Genomic DNA, 21,506 nt, shown 5'->3' with positions numbered 1-21,506 from the left:
TAACATTGTTATGGGATGTATTAGCAGGAATGCTGTAAGCAAGACCCAAGAAGTAATTCTTCCACTTTACTCTGTGCTGGTTAGGCCTCAGCTGGAGTATTGTGGCCAGTTCTGGATGCCACATTTCAGGAAGGATGTGGACAAATTGGAGAAAGTCCAGAGAAGAGTGACAAAAATGATTAAAAGATCTAGAAAACATGACCTATGAGGAAAGATTGAAAAAATTGGGTTTGTTTAGTCTGGAAAAGAGAAGACTGAGGGAGGACATAACGATTTTCAAGTACATAAAAGGTTGTTACAAGGAGGAGGGAGAAAAATTGTTTTTTGTAACCTCTGAGAATAGGACAAGAAGCAATGGGCTTAAATTTCAGCAAGGGAGGTTTTAGGTTGAACATTAGGAAAAACTTCCTAACTATCAAGGTGGTTAAGCACCGGAATAAATTGCCTAAGGAGGTTGTGCAATCTCCATCATTGGAGATTAGTTAGGCCTATGAGTCTATGATAGTAAACCAGGATCAGAGTTGGGAGCTGAGCCTAGGTTGAGAGCCAGGAGTTTGGGATCAATGTGAGTTGCAGCAAGCAGGATCTAAGGCAGAAGCATATCAGAGGTTTGCATTGCTCAGACAATTCCTAAAAATGGCTTCTTGGTTTATATGAGGAGTGCCAGCCAAACAGAGAATCATGGAGGGCTGTCACTCATGCCCTTTAAGGTGGGACTTCCTATAGGGATTAGTCTCTTATTTCCTCAGAGCAGGGCCAAAATTGTGCCTTGTTCAGTGCTGGGAACATTGTCAGCAGGGGTGCAGGACAGCTTGTATAGTGGGAGTGCTGAGAGCCACTGAACCAAACTATAAACCCTGTATATAATGGAATCCACTTCAAGCCAGGGGATGTGGTAATACTCCTAGTTCTAGCACCTATGATTTTCGGCACTTAAAAATAATAAGAATGAGTACTAAATGCAGCACTGCCTCCCAGAGAGACCTGGGGAAGGTCTCCAATGGGGCCAGCACACTCAGTTTCTGAGCTTCATTTTGTCCCTTAGGTGATATGGCTGCAAAGAAATGTAATGCAAACAGCAGATGCTATCTCTTTTGATATATTTGTTTTGGCCATGACTTAGGCTATTGTATAGGTGTCAGATGAAACAAGACCCAGAGTAGATTCTCTAAAAGGCTTTGTCTCTGCAATTTAGTTTGGCAGTAAATAATTTCAAATAAGAGATGAACAATGGAAGACTTGAAGTAGCATTCTTGGATTTTTTTTAGGGCTGTGACCGCTCATTGTGTTTTCTCTTTGTGTCAGAGGGAAATACAAGACTAACAAATGTAACCCTTACCCAGCAGGGGAGATAACAGCTGCATATATTGTTAAATGTCATATAAAGCATTGTAAATGCAGAGCACAACCCGTTTCTTTTCCTTAATTTGATTTTATTTATAATACAAGAGATGCAGATAGGGCCAAATTCTGCTCTAAGTTACAAGGGAGGGGGAAATCAGTGGCCATGGCACCAAAAACTGAGAGCAGAATTTGTCCCAGAAAGGGCAATCCTCCATGTTAGTTATGTGAGGTCTAGTGATTTACATTTTGGCCAGACTCTTGTATTGATTAATTTGTATAAAATTTTATAACACTTTTACGCTGATCTAGCACCTTTCATGAGATGATCTCAAACTGCTAGCTAAACATTGACCAAGCCTCAATACTCCTGTGAGATATGTATTATTAGGCCCATTTTACTGAGGAGGAAACTGAAGACTAAAGAGAGTGATATATCTAGAGTTGTTCCACAGAGCCAAGAACAAAACTGTATTCCAGACCAAAGGTACCTGTCCTTTCCTCTAAACTGCACTTACTCCCACTGTTAGCATTAAGCACTGGAATAAATTGCCCAAGGACCTTATGGAATCTCCATCATTGGAGATTTTTCATAGTAGGTTAGACAAACACCTGTCAGGGATGCTCTAGATAATACTTAGTCCTGCCATGAGTACAGGGGAGTGGACTAAATGACCTCTCAAGGTCCTTTCCAATCCTACAATTCTATGATTCAATGAATGAATACAAGCCACACTTTAAAGAAACCAGACAGTAGAATTAGAAATGAAAACATCCAGCAGGTCAACAACGTCAGTGCTCCTTACTTCATCTGAATTAAAGAGTAAGTACATTTTTCTAGCTTTAAATACTATAGTCTAGGTAAAAATCTCCCATGTACACAGGACTCTGAGTCTGATCAAAGTGGTAGTTTTGCATGAATAAGGGCTGTTGGAGGAGGACCTTCTGCATAGGAGTAGCTTAAAATCAATTATTATGTACAGTGCTAAAGTGAGCCTACTGCAAAACAGATTTTATACCTAAATACCAACACTAATAGTGCATGAGCTTTTATGTGGCTTCAAACAGTAGCAGCACCACAAGTTCTAAAACATAAAATGCACAAAGAAAATTGATAGAATTTGATAATAACATTTGAAAAAGCATGTTTTAAGCCTAATGGCTATATTAAAACTGTGAAGATCTTTCTTTTTTTGCTGTGTAATTTCTCCTCCACTAAAAATCATGCCATGCTTTTCTGAATTACAGCTGTCTGTAGACCTTTTAGGTTTAGATGCCTACTCACTAGCGATTACATTGGATCGTTGTTCTGACAAAAACTGAAGTTCAGTATACATAGCTTTTAAATATAATTGCTTATAATGAGGATTACCTAAACACACTCAATTGTAACAGGGTTTTACAAAACTGGCTGGCAATTGCTCTGATGTTGAAAATAGGAGCAGAGACAAAACTACATTGATTTTTTTCAAATTATGTAGGATCTTTTGTTACATCTCTGCAAGCAGGTGGCATTCCCACTCTGTCTGAACAGAATAAACACACTTTGTTTCTAGTCCAAACTAACCTCCCTCCTGAGTTTTGGCTTCTTTGGCAATTTGAGATCTATGGTTGAAAAGAACTATATAAAAGCTAAGCTTGGTGGCTGTTCAGGGCTGTCCATAAATTATGTAATGCATTGGGAGGCAGGGTGGGTCCTTAATGTTGTGCATTTTGTTTCAGTGTTATAAAGGGTGTTGAGTCTTGAAAATCACCTAAAAATGTGTTATGTAATTATGGACAGACCCTTGGGTTTCATGATAAAAGCTCAAATGTCCCAACCTCTCTTAATTAATGGTTGGAATCAGCAAAAATGCATCTACTACTATGACTCAGCAGTAATTACCCTGTGTATTTATGGGTAATTGAGGGGTTAATCGCTTGACTTCAGGTTGATTCAAGAGGAGTCCTGCAATCCTGTACAGATTACGAGAGTATGATCCCACCTTATTTCATTCTTGTGAACCAATATTCAGAGGCACTAGTTTAAATGCTTCTTGACAATTCAGTAACTTACAGCTTTAAAAATACTCTATCTAAAAGGAATACAGTGAATCTGATTCTCCTCTTGCACCTTTTATTTACACTGGTGTCATTACATTTTCACAGGGGAGCTACACTGGATTTACACTAATGTAGTGGAGAGAAGAATCAGGCCAAATAAATCTAAATTAGGCTTGGAGTATTTTGGTTGGTTGGGTTTGGGGTTTTTTGTTAGTTTTTATACATTAAAATTAATGTCACTTTCTCATCTTTTACTTTTTACTTTGCTGGTATCAAATGCCTTCAATAAGCTTTGACTTGGAAATCTTTCTTGCTGAGTGAGGCCTGTCTGGGTAGAAAAGTTGTTAGAGCTAACGGAATAGTAGAATCTTTCCCAGAATTTAGATTGCTGCCCTAGTGATTCTCAGTGTCTTACCAATTCTTCGATTTTAAAATTACATACCATCAGTCAAACCTATTGGCTACAAGAGAGAGCCCGTGGGATGGGGGAATGGACTCACGGATTCAATGGGTCTCTCCCACTGCCTATCCTGTTCTTTTGAAACACAGACACGCTCCTCTTATCTCATTTGTAATTTCTAATTGGCAGTGAGGCCACTCTTAACCAGTCCCCAGCAGCGTCCTGTACCTTTGGAGCTCTCGCTCTGCCTGCACGCCTTTCCACCATGTACCTATGAACTCTTCTGTCTGGTGATTGGTCCTTGAACCCACACTGAAAAAGGCTTTTGGAGACCTAGCCGTGCAGTGCCATGTACGTGATCAAGCCTTCTCTTACCAGCTACCAACACAGTCTCTGGTTTCCTAGAGACAACGCACCCTTGTGTCCCTTTCTGCTGATAAAATCAACTGCTCTCTGTTGTGTTAATTTAGATGGCATAAATGGCCCCAAAGACTCAAATGTGTTAACATAACCCAACCACTGCCCAATATTAAACAGTTTTAAAATGAGGTTTGGCGTTTGGTATACAGAGAGCTCAGCCTGCTTAGCACCATGATAAACATCATTAAAAATCCTTTTAACTTTTTATTATAGACCTAGAGAAAGAAAGAATAACAGTTAAAGAATGTGAAATGTGAAGTATTCAGAAAGGCTTTTATTTTAACAACATGCCTTGTTCCAGCAAAAACAATGAGGAGTCCTTGTGGCACCATAGAGACTAACAAATTTATTTGAGCGTAAGCTTTCATGAGCTAAAACCCACTTCATCAGATGCATGGAGTGAAAAATACAGGAAGCAATATAAATATTTTCCCTTTAGTGTAGGGGGACTACAAAGAAAAAACTCTTGGTTCACAGTCTCTTAGGTGGTATTAAAGATGGTAACTAGTGTCCTTTTGGGGAAAAGAGAAGTTAGTTGAGTTGGGCTGGGCATGTAAGAACTAAAACGATAGAAAATGCAGCATCTGTCTCTGGTGTTGACTCTCACTTGCAGCCTTGCTGCTGGAAAAATACTGGCACAGCACATGATGTTATCAGCCACTCCAAGACCAGGCAAATTTGTACCAGCATCAGGGTTTTTTATGGCATTGCTTTTAGTTTCTTCTTTCTGGCAACAGGCTTATGTCAGTGTTGCAAAATATGCAGTCTTGGCTGGCTAGCTAGACTCTTATTAGATAGAAGCAAAAAGGGAGAGGTAAGAAAGAGAAGAAATAAGGTGGAGAAGGAAAAGAACACATACTGGGGAGGTTTGTGACACAATCTCATATTCCAGGCAATGGTTGGGATTCAACCAGAGCAAGTAGAGGTGGCAATGTCATCCAAGTGCCTCTCTCAGGATCAGGATAACAAAGGTCCAGGATCTCAGGAGTTGGTGGTGGTGGAAGCCATGACGGTGAAGCTTCATCCAGAAGCCAACTTTTTCCCAATGTTTCTTCCCTTAATGACCCCAAAATGGAGTTGGGCCTAATATCCAACACACCAATTTTGGTTCAGTGATTTCCAGTTCTACACTTTTTTTGTTTGAACAGCCCTTGACTTATGTCAGGAGGCCGTTTTGTTTGGACTAATTCAGTCTTTCTGTTTCTCTTTTGTATCTTTTCCCATCAACATTTGTTGTTACGGTTTATTGTGATACCTTATGAACTTACACTAATTTTTTACAGTTGTGCTCACCATTAGAGTAGTTTTGTCGGCACAGTTATTACAACTCTTATCCAGTAGGACAAAGAACTCAGAGCTCTGCTCTCCCCAATTCCTTTCCTTGTTCTCCACCCTGCAGTGAGACATGGAAAAGCCTGAAATCTGCTTCTCAGTTGTCCTCTCCCCCCATCAAAGTTGCTTTCTCTGCAACTTTCTATAAAAGTCAAAACTATTAATATTAATTAAGCTGATCAGTCTCCTTCTTAACCAAAATCCAGACAGCCCTGGAACTCAAAACTGCTTTTTCTGCAGCCTGTGCAGACAGAGTTCCCCTTCCTCCTGTGCTTTGCTCAGAGTCAGCCACAGTGCCTGAAAGCCATGGTACCTGTGGCACCCATGCACCATGCTGACAGTGCTGAGGGCTTTAGCGATCCCCCTGAAGCCTGAAACTGGGGCTAAAAGCCTTAAGTTAAACAGGTCTCTCCACCTGCACTGGTGCTAGAGCTATACTCAGAAGTCTGCCTGAGCCTTAGGCATGCTATGCCTCATTTTGTACAGCATCCCACAAAAGTCTGAGCCAACCTACACTGTCTGTTATGGTTCTTGGAAAAATGCAGTATATTAGTGATCATAATGCTGATTAGACAGTTCATTGTTAATAAATTATGGTCACTGGACACTGTGTTTCTCTTCCACTTGAAGAGATAATGTTTGAAAACTTTCCATCTGGTTTACTTAATGCCTTTTCATTAAAGCAGTTCCAGCTATGCATTATACCTCCCAATGTCCAGTGCAATATGGTTTGATTAGAAAGCTTCATCCCATGCCAGAACTGCATCTGTATATGCTATTGAGACACTAACATGCTGTATTTAGAGGGCAGGGTAGCTCCTAAGAGTGAATAGTAACAACATTGGCAGGCCAGATGCTGATCTCATTGACACCAGTAAATTCAGAGTGATTCCACTGAATTCAAAAGTTACACCTGAGATCAGGATCTGGCCCTCTGATATCGATCTTGTTCAGATCAAATTCTGATAAGCTTTGTTGAATTTGTTGGTCATTTGGAAGATGAAAGAGTCAATGAGGAAAGATGCTATAAAAATCCAATTCTCTAGGTAGTATGTTTGAAACTGACATACTGGATATTGTAAAGTCCTGTACCAAGAAAAAGCCTTTCTTTACTTTCAGAAGCATCAAAATATGTATAGTAAATAGTACCGAGTACTGTATAAATGAAGACTGTTTCTCATGGTCGGATAGGATAGCTTGGAGAGTCAATAATAGTTTATAGAAACTTTCACCTATGGATCACTGGCTCAGGTGAGATATGACACGAACTTACTACTGTCCATGGCTGGCGCTAGATCAGATGGCATACCAAGTGAGCAGCGTCTTTGGAGCTCCTCCCCCTTCATTTGTTAAACTTTTGAATACCTTATTTTTATTGCATTTGTAGCCCATTTCATGACTCTGACATACAATTAGCCTGCAGGATTTATCTCCGTCATATAAGATGCTAAATTTGCATGCTAGGATTTGTAAATCTGTATTTATTCAAGCAAATAAAAAAGTTGTTTCCTCTAAGCTTATGGAAACTTTTAAATTTTAAGAATAACTGAAATGTACTAACATCAAGAAATTCAGCTGTGCACCAACATTGGGTGGACCAGTAGTAAATAGTGTTATGGTAGGTGACAGCCTTAGAATGTAAACCCTAGTCCTTTAGTTCAAAAGGTCTGTAGTGTTCTTTTTCAAATGTTTTCCCATGAGATTGCAATGGAGCTTTTTGCTTTCTATACTGAGCTCCTGAAGGCTTCTGTTGGGGCATCTTTTATCTCCCTAACACTATGTTCTGCAGTCTTAGAAAGTCATCAAACGTTACATATTAAGCATGACAAAAGAAGTAACAGTGTTACTTTTATATTGTTGCATATATAGTGGTTCAATAGATATCTCTAGCATCTCATTAAATATGTCCTTTATTAGTCGCTACTTACACTCTTCAAGTCTTAAAACACAAGTACACTTTCACAATTACACAGTAAAACAAGATTCACAATATCGCAGCTGGGCTTTCAGTTCAGGTCATTCTTATAGCTCATTGACTGCCTAGCAATGCCCCACCCCTTATACACCTATGAGGCTATGGCTGACAACATTCTAGGAGGGTCAAAGAAAATATAGTTCTCAAAAAGTCTGGAATGTTCCATGAGAGTCTGCAAAGATCCAGAAAATTCTAGGAGGCTAGTGAAAAATGAATCCACATATGGAATACAAGCATGTTACTGCAAACATTTTATTTTCCCTTTTGTCACTAACAACAAAAATAGCACTCCAGGTAGTTGCCTCGGTTGTCTGCCCCCTAAATCTGGCCTGCTGCTATGTTATGGTTGGGTGGTGTTAAATATGAAATGAATTTGGTGGGTGGCCACCCAGCTTCCACAGCATCAAAATTAGCAACTTTCTGGCCAGTCTCAGGAGAGAAGCCAATGTCTGATTCACCCTGGAATAGCCTTTGACTCCTAGAAGTAGTCCTCACAGGTCAGGTTTAAGGTACAGTGCCAGGGTAGTGTGAAGAAGTTTGCACTGCTGCTGCCTCTGCCCAGGATTGTTCTGGGAACAAACCAAAGACTTCAACCGCCAAGCCTGTAAATCTGGCTCCTTTCACCAGCACTAAACCCACCTGAAAATTTTGCCAAAGAAAGACACCTCTACCATGCCAACCGGGACACGTTTGCAGGGCTGGGAGCTTGGTAGGACAGAGGCTAAACCCTGGGACCACCCACTTGACCTAGGGGATTGGCCCCCCTTTACAAGGGGCACCTCAGTGAGATAATGGGAACTGGGATTGGCTCCCTGTGGACTTGAGCAGCCTATGAGAGGCCACACAGGCAAGAAGCTGGTCGTCTTACTTCCTCTGCATCACAGCTAAGCACCTTTATCCCTTCTCTTCAAGAAGGCCTTAAACATAGGCTAAGTAGGCAGAAGCTTGGTGTGCTACTTGTAAGGGGACACTGTCTGGGAATAACAAGGTTATTCTGCAATGGGACAGTCCTAAATTGATAAAATATTATATAAAAGCTTCATATTTTTATTATAATAAACTGTTCTTTCCTGGTGACAAACCTCATCTCATCCTTCCTAAAGAGTCTCTCTGTTTCTGCCCAGTCATATACTGCAGAATCCTTTGCTGTCATTGCCACAGCAGCTCCTTTAAAGCAGTGGTGCCCATTTTTTTTAATAAGGTGACCTACCAACTGCAATTTGTCTTTTTTTGAGATCTCCCCATTACATATATCCACCCTCTGCCCTGGCCTCCACCCTAATCCCAGCCCAGTGCAGAGGGGAGGCTTGAAGGTGAGGAGGGGGTTGAAGAACAAGCCCATCCTACATTCACACCACAGCAGTGGCTCCTGTCCCATGGGGCTGGGTCCAGCTCCCTGCCCCAAGCATTGCAACCTGGTACCCAGGGTTGCTTCACCACTCAGGTTTGGCCCAGCCACCCTCCATCAGGGTCCAGTGATAGGTTAGTCTGGCCCCCGATGTGATGACCCAACTAGAACTCATTGGTGGGTTGGGACCCACTGTTAGGGAAACACTGTTTTAAAGCACTCTGGTATCGAGCGACACTGGGACCATGGAACAGAAACTGGGATTGAGTTTGGGAAGGATGAAATTCTATAGGTGGGGGAAAGTTCCATCCTTTACAAAAACAGAAAGATAGAAGGATTGCTGACCTGGGTTGACCAGTGCAAGAGAGGCAGCAAAGAATGATGATACAGAATAAAGGAGGCACTAAATCCTATCTTCACCTGGGGAATTATTGCACATACACCTGACTCTGCCAGACATTTCTGAATCCATACATTTTAAATTTAGTACAGCTTGTACTTAGAAAGCCTCCATCAAGGCTGCCCCCAGAACTGCAATATTCCTTCCTCCTCTCTTTTGGCTGCTGTTTTAAATTGTTCTCAGGACCCAGTTCTGCTCCTGTTGAAATAAAAGGCAGAACTCTCACTGATTCCCATAGGAGCAGGAGCAGACCTTTAATTTGCAGTTCTCCATGACAGAAAGTAGTCCAGGGGAACAGAGTTAATATCTCCAGTACTGCACAGTAATGTAATTTCTATTGTGCATAGTGTCTCAGAAACTGATATCTCAGTGGACCATGGTAGGCACTGTTTGAAATAATAATAGAATAGTTTGTACACAAGTACTAAACACTGCCTTGCTATTTAGCACTTGAGTATATCAGACACATACTGTAGCATTTAATTGTTAGTAATGAAAGCACTTCAGTTAGTGTATCAACAATCTGGCACAAACATCATTTAAAAATTTGTCTTTCACAATACATCAGAATTCTTTGTCAGACATCTGATGTGTTTCTTACTGGGGATTAGTCCTCCCATCACAGCTACTCTAAAGAAAGACTTAACCAAGTTAAAAAAAATCCTTTAAACAATAAAATCAAGGGGGAGCTGTTGGTTCTTAACTATTCTCTTATGCTCCAAAATGTACAAATACAGAGACAGAAAAATATGGGGAAAACTAAATAAAAAAAATTATAAAACTCAGTGAAATAAGAATGAATCTGTCAGTTATGCAAGACATTTTTTTAAAACTCAGAGCAGAATATGAAACTTGCGCAGAAAATACCAGTTTAGAGGTTGATAATAAAAAATACCTTTTCATTCAAAAAATCAATGAGTTCTTAACCTACTTTAGTGAATTTCTGGAGCTGGCAGAAAGTGCTGGATTGACAAATTTGAATAATAAAGTCCTTGATTCATTCATAGACCAGAGGCAGGGTGGCAGTGCAGGCTTCCCCAAACTGACTGTCCAGAGTACCTGATGACTGACCTTCAAGGACCTCTAGCAGAAAGAGTGGAGGCCAGTCATCAGGACCCACTTAGTTCTTGGCTTCTCTGAGGAGTCTAATAAGGGTGTCAGGTGTGGTGGCGATATTGTGATGTGGACATTTATCCACTAGAAGCTGAGCAAAAACCACCAGCTTGCTTCACACAGACCATCATGAGGCCGTTCGATGTCTTATGGTCACAACTGATCATGGCTAGGTCATCATTTCCTGCCAGGTATATGTGTGTGTCCATATAATTTTTTACCAGGCTGCCATTTCTGGCACCTCTACAATCACAGCTGTCTAGTCCTGTTTAAAAAGAGTGCCTTGCATATCTCTCCACTTATAAGCAAAAAACATGGGTGTCTCCTCGGCATAGGACTAGAGATGACCTTCTGAGGTCCCTTCCAACCCTAATATTCTATGATTCTAAGTGAACTCATTTAACTTCAGTGGAGCTGCCTTGAATTACACCAGCGGAGGACCTGGCTCTATAGCTACAAATCCTTAAAGAGGTATGCCAAGGGCTGTCCTTCATGAACTTCTTCATGACTCCTTGCACCTCCAGAAACTTCCATCTTTCGAGAACGCTGAGGCCTTTATTCTGATCCATATCACCTATGGTTTAAACCCATTTACATTTTTAAGGTTCCCATGATGTAATTTACCTATGTCACAATGATCATGTACCACGTGACTGATCTTGGTAAAGTACTTTGAGTAAAGTACTATCTTCCCTGGGTAGAAGACACTATGGATGTATCACTATTATTTAGTGATTTATTTGTTAGTAATAGTGTTTATTATGAACATTCTAACAGTTCTCCATGCAGTGATTCCCTTTCCCCTCACTACCTTTAAATTGTAATTTTTTCTGTATAGCTGTTTGACATTTGGCTTCTGGATATTCATGCATTGTATATGGCTAATACATTTGCTCCTGTTTTTGTTTTGCAGTACAGAATTGGACAGCTGTACATGATCAGTAAGCATAGCCATGAGCAGAGTGACCGAGGGGAGGGCGTGGAAGTTGTGCAGAATGAACCCTATGAAGATCCAAATCATGGCAATGGTCAACTAACAGAAAAACGGGTCTATCTCAACAGGCAAGTGCTATGGAGCTGTTTCCTTGAACAGCATGTTGCTGTAACCTCCAGTCGTGCACAGTGTTGAAGATTTGCAGGGCATAACATCTTTCTCAGGAAATAGTCTTTGTGTTTCAAATGTAGTGTGTTCTATTGACTACAGTTACTGGAAGCTTCAAGGAAAGGGACACAATGGAAGAGCACATTTGGAAGAGCACATTTTCCATGGCAAAGAATTATGGCCTGAAGGCCAGGTTGTGTTGAAAATCAGCACAATTCTCTATTTTCTTTCACGCTTCCCCATTTTTCAAAATAGGTAAAACAAAAAGGGGATCTGTTTAAAAGAAACGTAGTGTGCCAGAGGGACTGGGAGTCACTAGATCTGGGTTCTGTTCCTCACTCTATCCCGTGCTTGCTGTGTGATCTTGTGAAAGTCCAGGAGAGTCTGATTTCCCAAGGCGCAGAGCACCAATAACTCCCATTGACTTTAATTAAAGTTGTGGATGCCCTTAATCGCTGTGTGCTTCCATTCTTCTCTCCTGCACAGAGGTGTTTGAAGATTAATTCATTAATGTTTGTAATGTGCTGTGAGAGCCTCTGACGGCAAGTGCTATAGAAGTGCAAAAAAATGTAACACACTGAAGTTCTTCTTTAAAACAGTTATTTTCTTTTCAAAACCTAGATCAAAGGTAGATTTTTTTTCTAACATCCCAAATCAGCATATTCAGCTAAAATCAAATAGGTGCATTAAAATTAATCCTGCCTGAAATGGCACAGAGGTTAATCATGTCTCCTCTGTTTAACATCAGTAGCATGCAGAAAGTCACTCTGGCCCCACACTCAGCAGAGAATTGCTTAGGGTAGCAGTGAGCCCTTGGGGTGCTGATGCAGCAAGATTGAGCATTACTTCACAAGAACTGCACAAGGCCAGTGACCCATTTTGGTAACAAAAGATTTGTCTCAGCAAAGTGAGTTGACATTATGAATGACCACTCGAATTGTACATCAGTGACCTTCTACAGCAAAGTGACAGGCTTAAAGACATGATGAGAAAAATTGCTTTTGTTTCCCGACAGCCCCATCATTTCTTAAAGCAGAAAATGTCTTTTCTGCAACTGAAATTAAAGTGTTAGGGGTCAGTGCTTCCACACTGACTTAAAGGCCAGTATTAATTTAAAAACCTCTATATTTCTGTTGTATGAAATATATTCTTTAATCTGCTGCAGTTTTTTATTACTACTGATCTAATTGAATGTTGCTGCTTTTCTAATTCTTCTGTGTTCCCTTAGGCCCATTTTTTTTATTGAGCTTCTCTGCACTGTGATCCTTAGAAGCAGATATAGCAATATTGTGGCAATTACACCATTGCATGTTGTTCCGGAATCCTGACAGATCTGACCTTTCCCCAGCCTAACAACAGAATGACCAGCAATACTCCATGCCTACAAATAATTGTTCTTGTGTAAAAAGTCTGCTGTGGGCCTTATTCACCACTTAGAAGCTTAATATTTGTCACTGAATAGCAGAGCAGTGCTGGTACAAACCGTGCTTGGCATGCGCACGTGTTCAAAATGCTGTGCACAGACACAACACATTTTCAAAAACTGTCCTGAGGATTCATATCAAATAAATTCACATGCCTTTGTGGTTAGTTTTATCTCCATTCCATTCAGAGAAAGAATGTGAGATGTTTACTTCCATCTGGGATGGAGAAATGGCAAGGACAGATCACGGCACCTTCATGCAGACTCTAGAGATTTCAGGGTAGCTGTCCAGTCTGTCTCCTTCACTTTTCCTCCATGAGATCCATATTTTTGTGGGGAGGTGAAAGATCATTCTCTCTGAGATATCTTTTTCTGTCAAAAAAGTACCGTATGTGATCCATTGCAACAAAATGATTCCAATATCTTTCTTGACTATTGGAAAGTGCCCTTGAGAGAGTCAGTGTCTTACTAGAATGCTGCCTAATGGCCACTGCAGATCTATTTCTGTGACTGCTCTACTTCTGCTGTCCATAAGTACTTTAGTTTGCAGTTTCCATTATAATGGGGAAAAAAAGCCTTGCCATAAATACCAGTGTATGAATTACATTCATAAAAGACAGTGCTCTGTGGGCATGTCATCAGTACTGTGAGTCACAGATACAGGACTGGAGCAAATTTATATATTGCTCAGAAATATCATCTCTTAGATTTTATGGGTGAAATCCTGGCTCCCTGGGCTGGAACAAAGGCAAACCTCCCATTGACTTTCATGGGGTCAGGATTTTACCCTATATCTTCAAACGTAAACAATTCCAAAGTCACATTGACTTGGCCTGGCTTTTTATCGAGTACCTGACATTAATCTAGATTAGAAGCTTTGGCTGAAAAACAATTTTCATACATTAGCAATAAAAGGATCTTTTTTCTTTTGCCCAGTAGTTTATCTGTTCAGTAATTCAGCATTCAGTAAATTGTGACATTGTCAGAACACTGAATATAAAGTTTACTTAGGCCAAAAAACTTCAGAAATATATGGATCAGTGTCCAAGATGGCTGCCACGTAGGAAAATGTTAGCAGATTCAGCCAGTCTTAAATCCTTTCCTAACTGCTGAACCCACTCACTGCTCCCTCGCCTTCTCCCAGTCCCCCACTTCCAGCCCTTATTATATCTCCTGAACCTCACTTTTAGGGTGAAATCATGGCCCCATTGAAGACGACAGAAAAATGCCCATTAAATTTAAGGATTTCACCCTCTGTTGGCATTCTAAATGTTTGAGCTGCTCCTACCTAACCACCCAGCGCGTCTGGTTTAGTTTACCATTCTAGATGCAGTGTTGTCATCAAATCAATGGGCTTGCAAAAGGTGTAAATCTGCTAAATTTGACCCATTGTTTTCCAGCTGGAGCTTTCCTGTGTTCTTTGACAACTAAATCAACACAGACTCAGCACTTTGTAACATTTCTGGGGTTTCAATGTACCTTGCAAGTTTTGCTTTTAAGTTTTTAGGTTTCAAACTCAGTAAAAACTGATGACTTTCACCTGTTTTCATAGCACAAGTTACCAAGCACAACTGTGATTTTGAGGTGGTTTCAGCTTAAAAGAGATCTCGGTATTCTAAACTAGATGCAGGTTTTCTCTAAATATTCAAGAACTCTAGTGAATTTTGCAATGGAGCTAGTCTAAAACTCAAATTTGTTGCAACAATGGAAAGTAGTCTAGTTTCACCTGGTTTATCTGAGACTGTTTCACACATCTGTCATTCCTGGATAAGTCATTTGATTGCTGTGTTGTAAGTTATCAGCAACAAGAGAGGCAATAATACATTTTAGGGCAACAGAAGCCTTCACTGAGTTCTGATAATATTGTGTTCTGATGGATTAGTACATGTCTGTCAATCTGTAAACTCCATTCTGGTTTGTGAACTCCATTTTGATTGTTAATCTGTGCAGCTGAGTCTTCACTTTGGCAACTTCAGCCTCCATTTGGAGCTGAAACATCTGGGTAGGTATCAAGGAAAATCCTTGTATCTAGCAGAGGGCTAACAACGGAGAGCAAACAAGGGTCGTCTGCCTGGATGGTCTTCCATTCAAATGGAAGCACCCTGAAACAACAACTGTGCTGCAGTTCACAGGAACCAGTCTTACCCAGTCCGGACTTCAAGCAACCAATCACCAGACAAGGGACTTGAAGCCACTTGGGGGGTCACCTGACAGAGGGGACTAGAATTTTATAAAAGAACAAATTCTGCTCTGAGCTGGCTCTCTCTCACCAGCCATCCATTGGCTGACAACAGGAGGGGGCAGGAGCAGATGCAGAAGAATCCCCACCTCCAGTGGCGGCTCCAGGCACCAACGCAGCAAGCGCGTGCCTGGGGTGGCAAGGCGCAGGGGGCGGCCTGCCGGTCACTGTGAGGGCGGCAGTCAGGCTGCCTTCAGCGGCATGCCTCTGGAAGGTCCGCTGGTCTCACAGCTTCGGTGGCAATTTGGCGGTGGGTACGCCAAAGGCGCGGGACTGGCGGACCTCCCGCAGGCATGTTGCTGAAAGCTGCCTGACTGCTGTGCTTGGGGTGTCAAAATACATAGAGCCACCGCTGCCCGCCTCCCTGGAAGACAGTGACTAAGAGCCAAAGGGCCCTTAGGAGGTGTCAAGAACTGTGGTGGGGTGTTGGTTGATTGGTTTTCCATAGATCTGTATATCTCTTATGCTTAGTCTGTGATTAATTGTATGTGATGTAAAGTGCCTTGGCAAAGTCCCTGAAAGGTGGAACAGTAATCTAGAGTCCTCACAAGGATGGAGCTCTGGAGGGGATAGGCAAGAGCTACTGCAGAGACTGGGAAAGTCCACAGTGGTCTTGGGGTGCAGGTCAGTGGGGCTATGGGGTCCCCTGACTCAGGAGTGGGTACCAGCGTTGCAGTCTGTATCCCAGTAGTGTGCCTGAAAAGCCAGACAAAGGGAGTGGCTGAACACTGGTCAGACTCAATAAGCTTTAAAACTCATGAGAGCCAAAGATTTGGGTCCAGAATAGCAGCCTGGTGCGCGTCCACAAAGGGGAGCTCAGCTAGGGCCATAACATAAGTGTTTTAAGTCAAACATATTGAATTTAAATAGAACTACAACTATGAACAGCATTGTAACAAGGCGGCTTGCCCCTGATGGGTTGGAGGGCTTGGAGCTGGTCATCCCTGATTTCTAAAGAGGAACGCCTGGGTTGGATCAGGTAATTCCTATAAAGGGCAGCAGGGAAGAGGGAAATGCAGAAAACAGCAGGAAGTAAGACCTTCTCCAGGGAAGACTCCGATATCGAGGGGTTTGGAAGCCAGAACTGGAAGCCTGAGGCTCTAGCCAGGTAGGCCCTGGGTATGAGACTGCCAAAGCAGGAAAGGCCCCAACCAGGAAGATCAGGGAGCAGGGTGAATTGGAGACTGCTGCCAGGGAGCAGGTTCCAGCAGAAAGATCTGGCGCGTGGGGTTTCCCTACTGAGACTACAGGCAGGAAAAGCCTGGCAGTGACCTGACAAGAGGTTAAAACCAATGGCCTGTGTTTTGGGACCTTGAGTTTTATTTATGTGAATAAACTCAGAGCCCTGAGAAGGGGTAGTGAATGGACAAGAAAAGCCAGGGTGGGGTTTGTTTAAAAAGCCCTGTGAGGGAGACATTGTTAGTAGGTCTCTGCAGAGGTGTCTCTGGCCTAGAAGAGGTGCATGGGCTGCTGACCCCACTACAAGCACACTGTATTTATTAAAATCTCACAACTTCAGCTCAAAAGATTAATCAATCCGACCAACTAGAATTTTAAAGGTACAAGTGATCATGATCAAATAATTGCAAAATGCCAGAGTTTGGGGAAATACAAGAAATAAAAGGTCGAAATATAGTGCTTAGGCTAATTGAATTGAAGATACAAAAGAATGCTATAGAAACATATCGTGTTCCTTTATCTCTGTTACCTAAAATGAGTCCAACTTATTTGAGCAGAATTTTTATGGAAAGTAAAGGGAAACCTTCTGCTAAATTAGCTCCCTGATAAGTACGTAAAAGGTTGTTACAAGGAGGAGGGGAAAAATTGTTCTCCTTAACCTCTGAGGACAGGACAAGAAGCAATGGGCTCAAATTGCAGCAAGGGAGGTTTAGGCTGGTCATTAGGAAAAACTTCCTAACTGTCAGGATGGGTAAGCACTGAAATAAATTGCCTAGGGAGGTTGTGGAATCTCCATCATTGGATAGTTTAAGAGCAGGTCAGACAAACACCTGTCAGAAATGGTCTAGATAATACTTAGTCCTGCCATGAGTGCAGGGGACTGGACTAGATGACTCTCAAGGTCCCTTCCAGTCCTATGATTCTATGATTTTATAACTGTCAAGTATCAAATTTAGCATTTGATGTAGCAGCTAATTTTTCAAAGAACAAATTAACTGGTTGTAGAAGTTCCAGGAAAAAAGAGCCCTGATTTTCTGCTGCAGAACTAAAATTAAAATCTAAGCAGGATAATTTATAGCTGCAGTATAGGCAGCCAAATCCAAAGCACTCAATTCAACTTTCCATTGAAATCAATGGACATTTTGCCATTGACTTCACTGGGAGTTGAGTCAGCAACAAAATGAGGCATTCATAATAGCAGTGGTAGTGTGTCACGCTTAGTTTTCCATTGTATAAAGCAAACTGTGGAGAAGGCCAAGCCTCTGGCAGAAGAAGTAGCTTTTCCCATACTGACATATTCCAGATATCAGAACAAATTGAAAGTACATTTACATTTAGAATCCCATAACCAAGTTCTCTGAGCCAACAACAAGGCCCATGTTTTCTTCCAAGTGGATTTCAGAGAGATGTCACTCGACTCGCACCACCGCTTCTGAAATGAAATGGAGATGAAGTGTCACTTAGTTGAGGATTTGTTTATAAGATACATCTGTGAGGGTCAAAATGAGGCAGAAAACCAGTTAAAGGTCCTGTTCTTATAGTCTTTTCTCCTGCTGGGAGCAACAGGTGCCTTGCTTGAGCAAGGAATGTAGGTTTCAAGCCATGACTGGACACTTTTAAACAACTTATTCTGATACATAAATACCCTGACTCTGCATCAGACTAGGGTTCACTCAAGCCTGTAGCTGTGGAGCTCCTTTTAAAAAATAAAATACAGACCTTCCTTTACTTTCATTCTCTGGAGAGCCCAGACTCACCTCAGTCTGGTGACCTAGTGGCAAAGTCTAAACAAATACAGTGCAGATTTTGTGAGAAAGTTATAAAACCCAACCAAATGGCCTCTCCCCGGAGTTTCTTCCTCCCTGATATTCCAGCTCGGGTTCCAGACACTTTCCAGAGATCTGGCAATCAAGTTCAAACAAGCAGATTTGTTCCTGTTTCTGGTGGAGACCGATAGCATCCAGTGTTCCTTCTAATTTTTCCAACCCATGTGCGGCATGAATTTTGTAATGTAATTTGTTCTCAAGAACCAATGCTTAGGGCTTTGCACAAGAAAAGCATGGGTAAGCAAAAAACAAACCTTTGGACAATGTCATTGAGAAGGCGAAAAAGTCAATGCACTTAACTTCTAGTTTACATGAAAACTTGTGGTTTTAGGTGTGGTATCTTCTGCATTTTGGCTTCCACACAAATGCAAAGATCTATATCGAGCAAAATCTTGATCAAACAATCTTTAATTATCCAAAACCCTCTGATATCCCTGACATGCGGCAGTGGTATTGAAAATTCCCTCAATTAGCCAGCTCACAAACAGTTGAACTTAACTGATTTCCCCCTTATGTTTGGATAATTGAGTTCAGAAGCTACTTGCTGTGGTTCAGTTCAGACTCCATCTAAGACCACATGATCTTTGTCATGCCCCTGGTCTGATCAAAACTTTTAAATGGAGCCCTGAAGAGTACTTCTATTTGTCATCTCCAAACTTCTGCCTCTCTCCTGGTGGCCAGTGCCCCATCATTGTCACCACTAGTTCTGGTGGCTAACGCTGATGTGACCCAGGGAATGCTTGAGCAACAAATGTATATAAACTCTCCTTCCCTTTAAAACCAAGGTTTGTCAACTCCATAATAACTCAGGGTTCTCTGAGCTCCACAAATTGGAGATGCTAGTACAAAAATTGACTCCAGCCTGCCAGGGACAGTGCCTAATCATGGTTATTATCTTACCATGTGAGTGTTCAAAAGAAATTACTCAGTTGTAAGCTTTTTTGGGCAGGAACTGTCTTTTTGTTCAGTGATTGTACAGCACCTAGTGAGCTCTTAAGCATTGCAGTAATACAGATAATAGCGACTGAATGCTGCACTGGCTTTTACCTGGTACAACTCCATAGAAGTCATCACTCCAGCTGGGTTGTCACTGTGTCAGAGGTATTTTTGCATGGTTGCAGGTTTTTTTTCTTGGCCACAAAAAAATCATTCCCCCTCCACCCCAATTATCTAATGGTTTTCTTAGTCTACTAGGATTGTAGCCAGTGTATTGGTAAATTGCCTGGCAGACTGAACCCTGGGCTAGAACTCAAAGGTCCTACATTCTAACTCTGGCTCTTGTTCATTCTGGATCAGTTTCCCCATTTGCAAAATGGACATAATAATACATACTCACCAACTTCAGAAGGGTGTTAGTGAAAGATAGTTAATTTGAATATAAAACTCTTTATAATTGCTACATAGTATTATTTGCACACAGAAAATCCTGTCTCATAATCTGTATTTGGAGTTAATAGAGTACAAGTGTTTATGCATCAGTAGAGAATATGGAGGAAGAAACTCCTTAGGCAGAAGTAACAAAATAAGAATGACTAGGCCAGTTTACTATACTTGCTGACTACTGATAAAGGCTGTCTCCTTATGCTAAGAATACTATAGTGTAAAGTACATACTGCATCTCATTACCTGTGCTGATTCGTCACATGACCAAGGCTGTGAATTCACAAACCCATACTTTGAATCTTCTCTTTAGCTAGAGAAGTGTAAAAGGAAGTTATTCTCCCCAAAAGAATGAATACATGTGTGGCAGTGCAATGGCCAATGGTCAGGAGTTGGCTAACGTGAGATTTCAATGCAGATTTAAAGGGACACATAACTTACAGACATTACTGTGTGAGGACTTAGGGCTTGTCTACACTACTGTGTGGGGTCGATCTAAAATACGCAACTTCAGCTACGTGAATAGCATAGCTGAAGTCGACGTACTTAGATCTACTTACCGCGGTGTCTTCACTGTGGTAAGTCGACAGCTGGCGCTCTCCTATCGAATCAGCTTGCGCTCCTTGTTCTGGTGGAGTACCAGAGTGGACAAGAGAGCCTTCAGCGGACGATTTATTGTGTCTATTGACCCCCGCTGGACTGATCGCTGCCCGCCAATCCAGTAGGTAATATAAACAAGCCCTTAGTGTTAATAGGTCCTGCTTAGTACTTGTCAAATTGTGAGCATGATTAGAAAGTATCTTACAGTTCTCACAAGTCAATAAATATTCTAATTTGGGATTTCCTTTCTTTGCAGCAAACTACCTAGCTGGGCCAGAGCAGTTGTTCCCAAAATATTTTACATTACAGAGAAGGCTTGGAATTATTACCCATATACAATTACAGGTAACTACTCAAAGCAAACTGAAAACACTGGAAGTTTATTGTGGCTAGTCTTGCGTGTCCTTGAAGGCTACATGCCACATACCTAGAGACAGACGTTAAAATATTTGAACAATTCCTGTTTAACCACCATGTATTTTTATTTCCTATCAGTTGGTATTACCAAGAAATATGGGTAACATGCAGAAACTATAGATGGGTAAAAACAAACATTACCCTATGCTACCTTCTCCCCTTTTAAATTTCTGCATTAGATCTTTAGATACTTATATTAAATATCATGCTGACTTGTATCCCATGCTGTCCCATAGACTCCAGTGGGATTGCACAGTGAAGTCTAAATCAGTACTTTATTCAACCAATGATTTTGATTATTAATATATCTTTGCACTTAGTGAAAATAATTTGCATCATTATTTTATTCTACTTTTTTTTCTCTCTTGCCTTCTCTTACCAATGGACAAACTGGGACCAGAATACACAGTAAGTTTTCCATACTCTTTATTTCTTTAATTCTGAAAATAAGATCACTTCGTAAAATCCAGAGGTAGAATCCAAAGCTGGCACCTTTACTGCCACACCAAGGCTGAGCAGGTTTGATACTGGAACTTTATTTTATGTAATTGTTCAAGAACATTGAAGCTAATTTAAAGTGTTTTATGGAGCGCTTATAAATTTTTTAACTTATTTTGATAACTTGGTAATGACTGTAGCTATCAGAGAAAAGAAGTTTCTATAAAAAGGCAGGGTTTTGAAAGTCCTGATTCTTATATGGAGACAAGAGACAGATTTTATTTAATTTTTTAACACTTATAAAGTGCTTGTCTCTGGGTATAGGATCTGGGAAACTGTACCATCTGTAGTCAAAATTAAACAAAAACTGGGCCCAATGCCCAGAAAAACCAACCATTCCCTCAAACAGAGCTGGGCAAAAGAACAGGCACATAAAGAGAGACCGAAATGGTTACAGAGGTACTAACCTGCATAGAAAAATCTTTAGTTGAGTCTTGGAGAGAGAAATATTGGTGGATGTCCTCAAGGAA

At 41.2% G+C, this 21,506-nt stretch overlaps 1 protein-coding gene across 1 annotated transcript in view; it reads left to right on the top strand.

Moving 5' to 3' along the window:
- The window catches only part of PITPNC1 (phosphatidylinositol transfer protein cytoplasmic 1), a 182,455-nt gene that overhangs the window by 85,645 nt on the left and 75,304 nt on the right, over nucleotides 1-21,506 (top strand). The window contains exons 2-4 of the mRNA XM_032794504.2: nucleotides 11,286-11,434; nucleotides 20,378-20,466; nucleotides 20,939-20,946. Of these exons, the coding sequence (XP_032650395.1) occupies nucleotides 11,286-11,434; nucleotides 20,378-20,466; nucleotides 20,939-20,946 (246 nt within the window). The remainder of the gene's footprint in view (nucleotides 1-11,285; nucleotides 11,435-20,377; nucleotides 20,467-20,938; nucleotides 20,947-21,506) is intronic.

This window comes from Chelonoidis abingdonii, chromosome 13, assembly GCF_003597395.2.
Source record: "Chelonoidis abingdonii isolate Lonesome George chromosome 13, CheloAbing_2.0, whole genome shotgun sequence".
Lineage (NCBI taxonomy): Eukaryota > Metazoa > Chordata > Testudines > Testudinidae > Chelonoidis > Chelonoidis abingdonii.
This window is presented reverse-complemented; position numbering and strand designations above follow the sequence as displayed.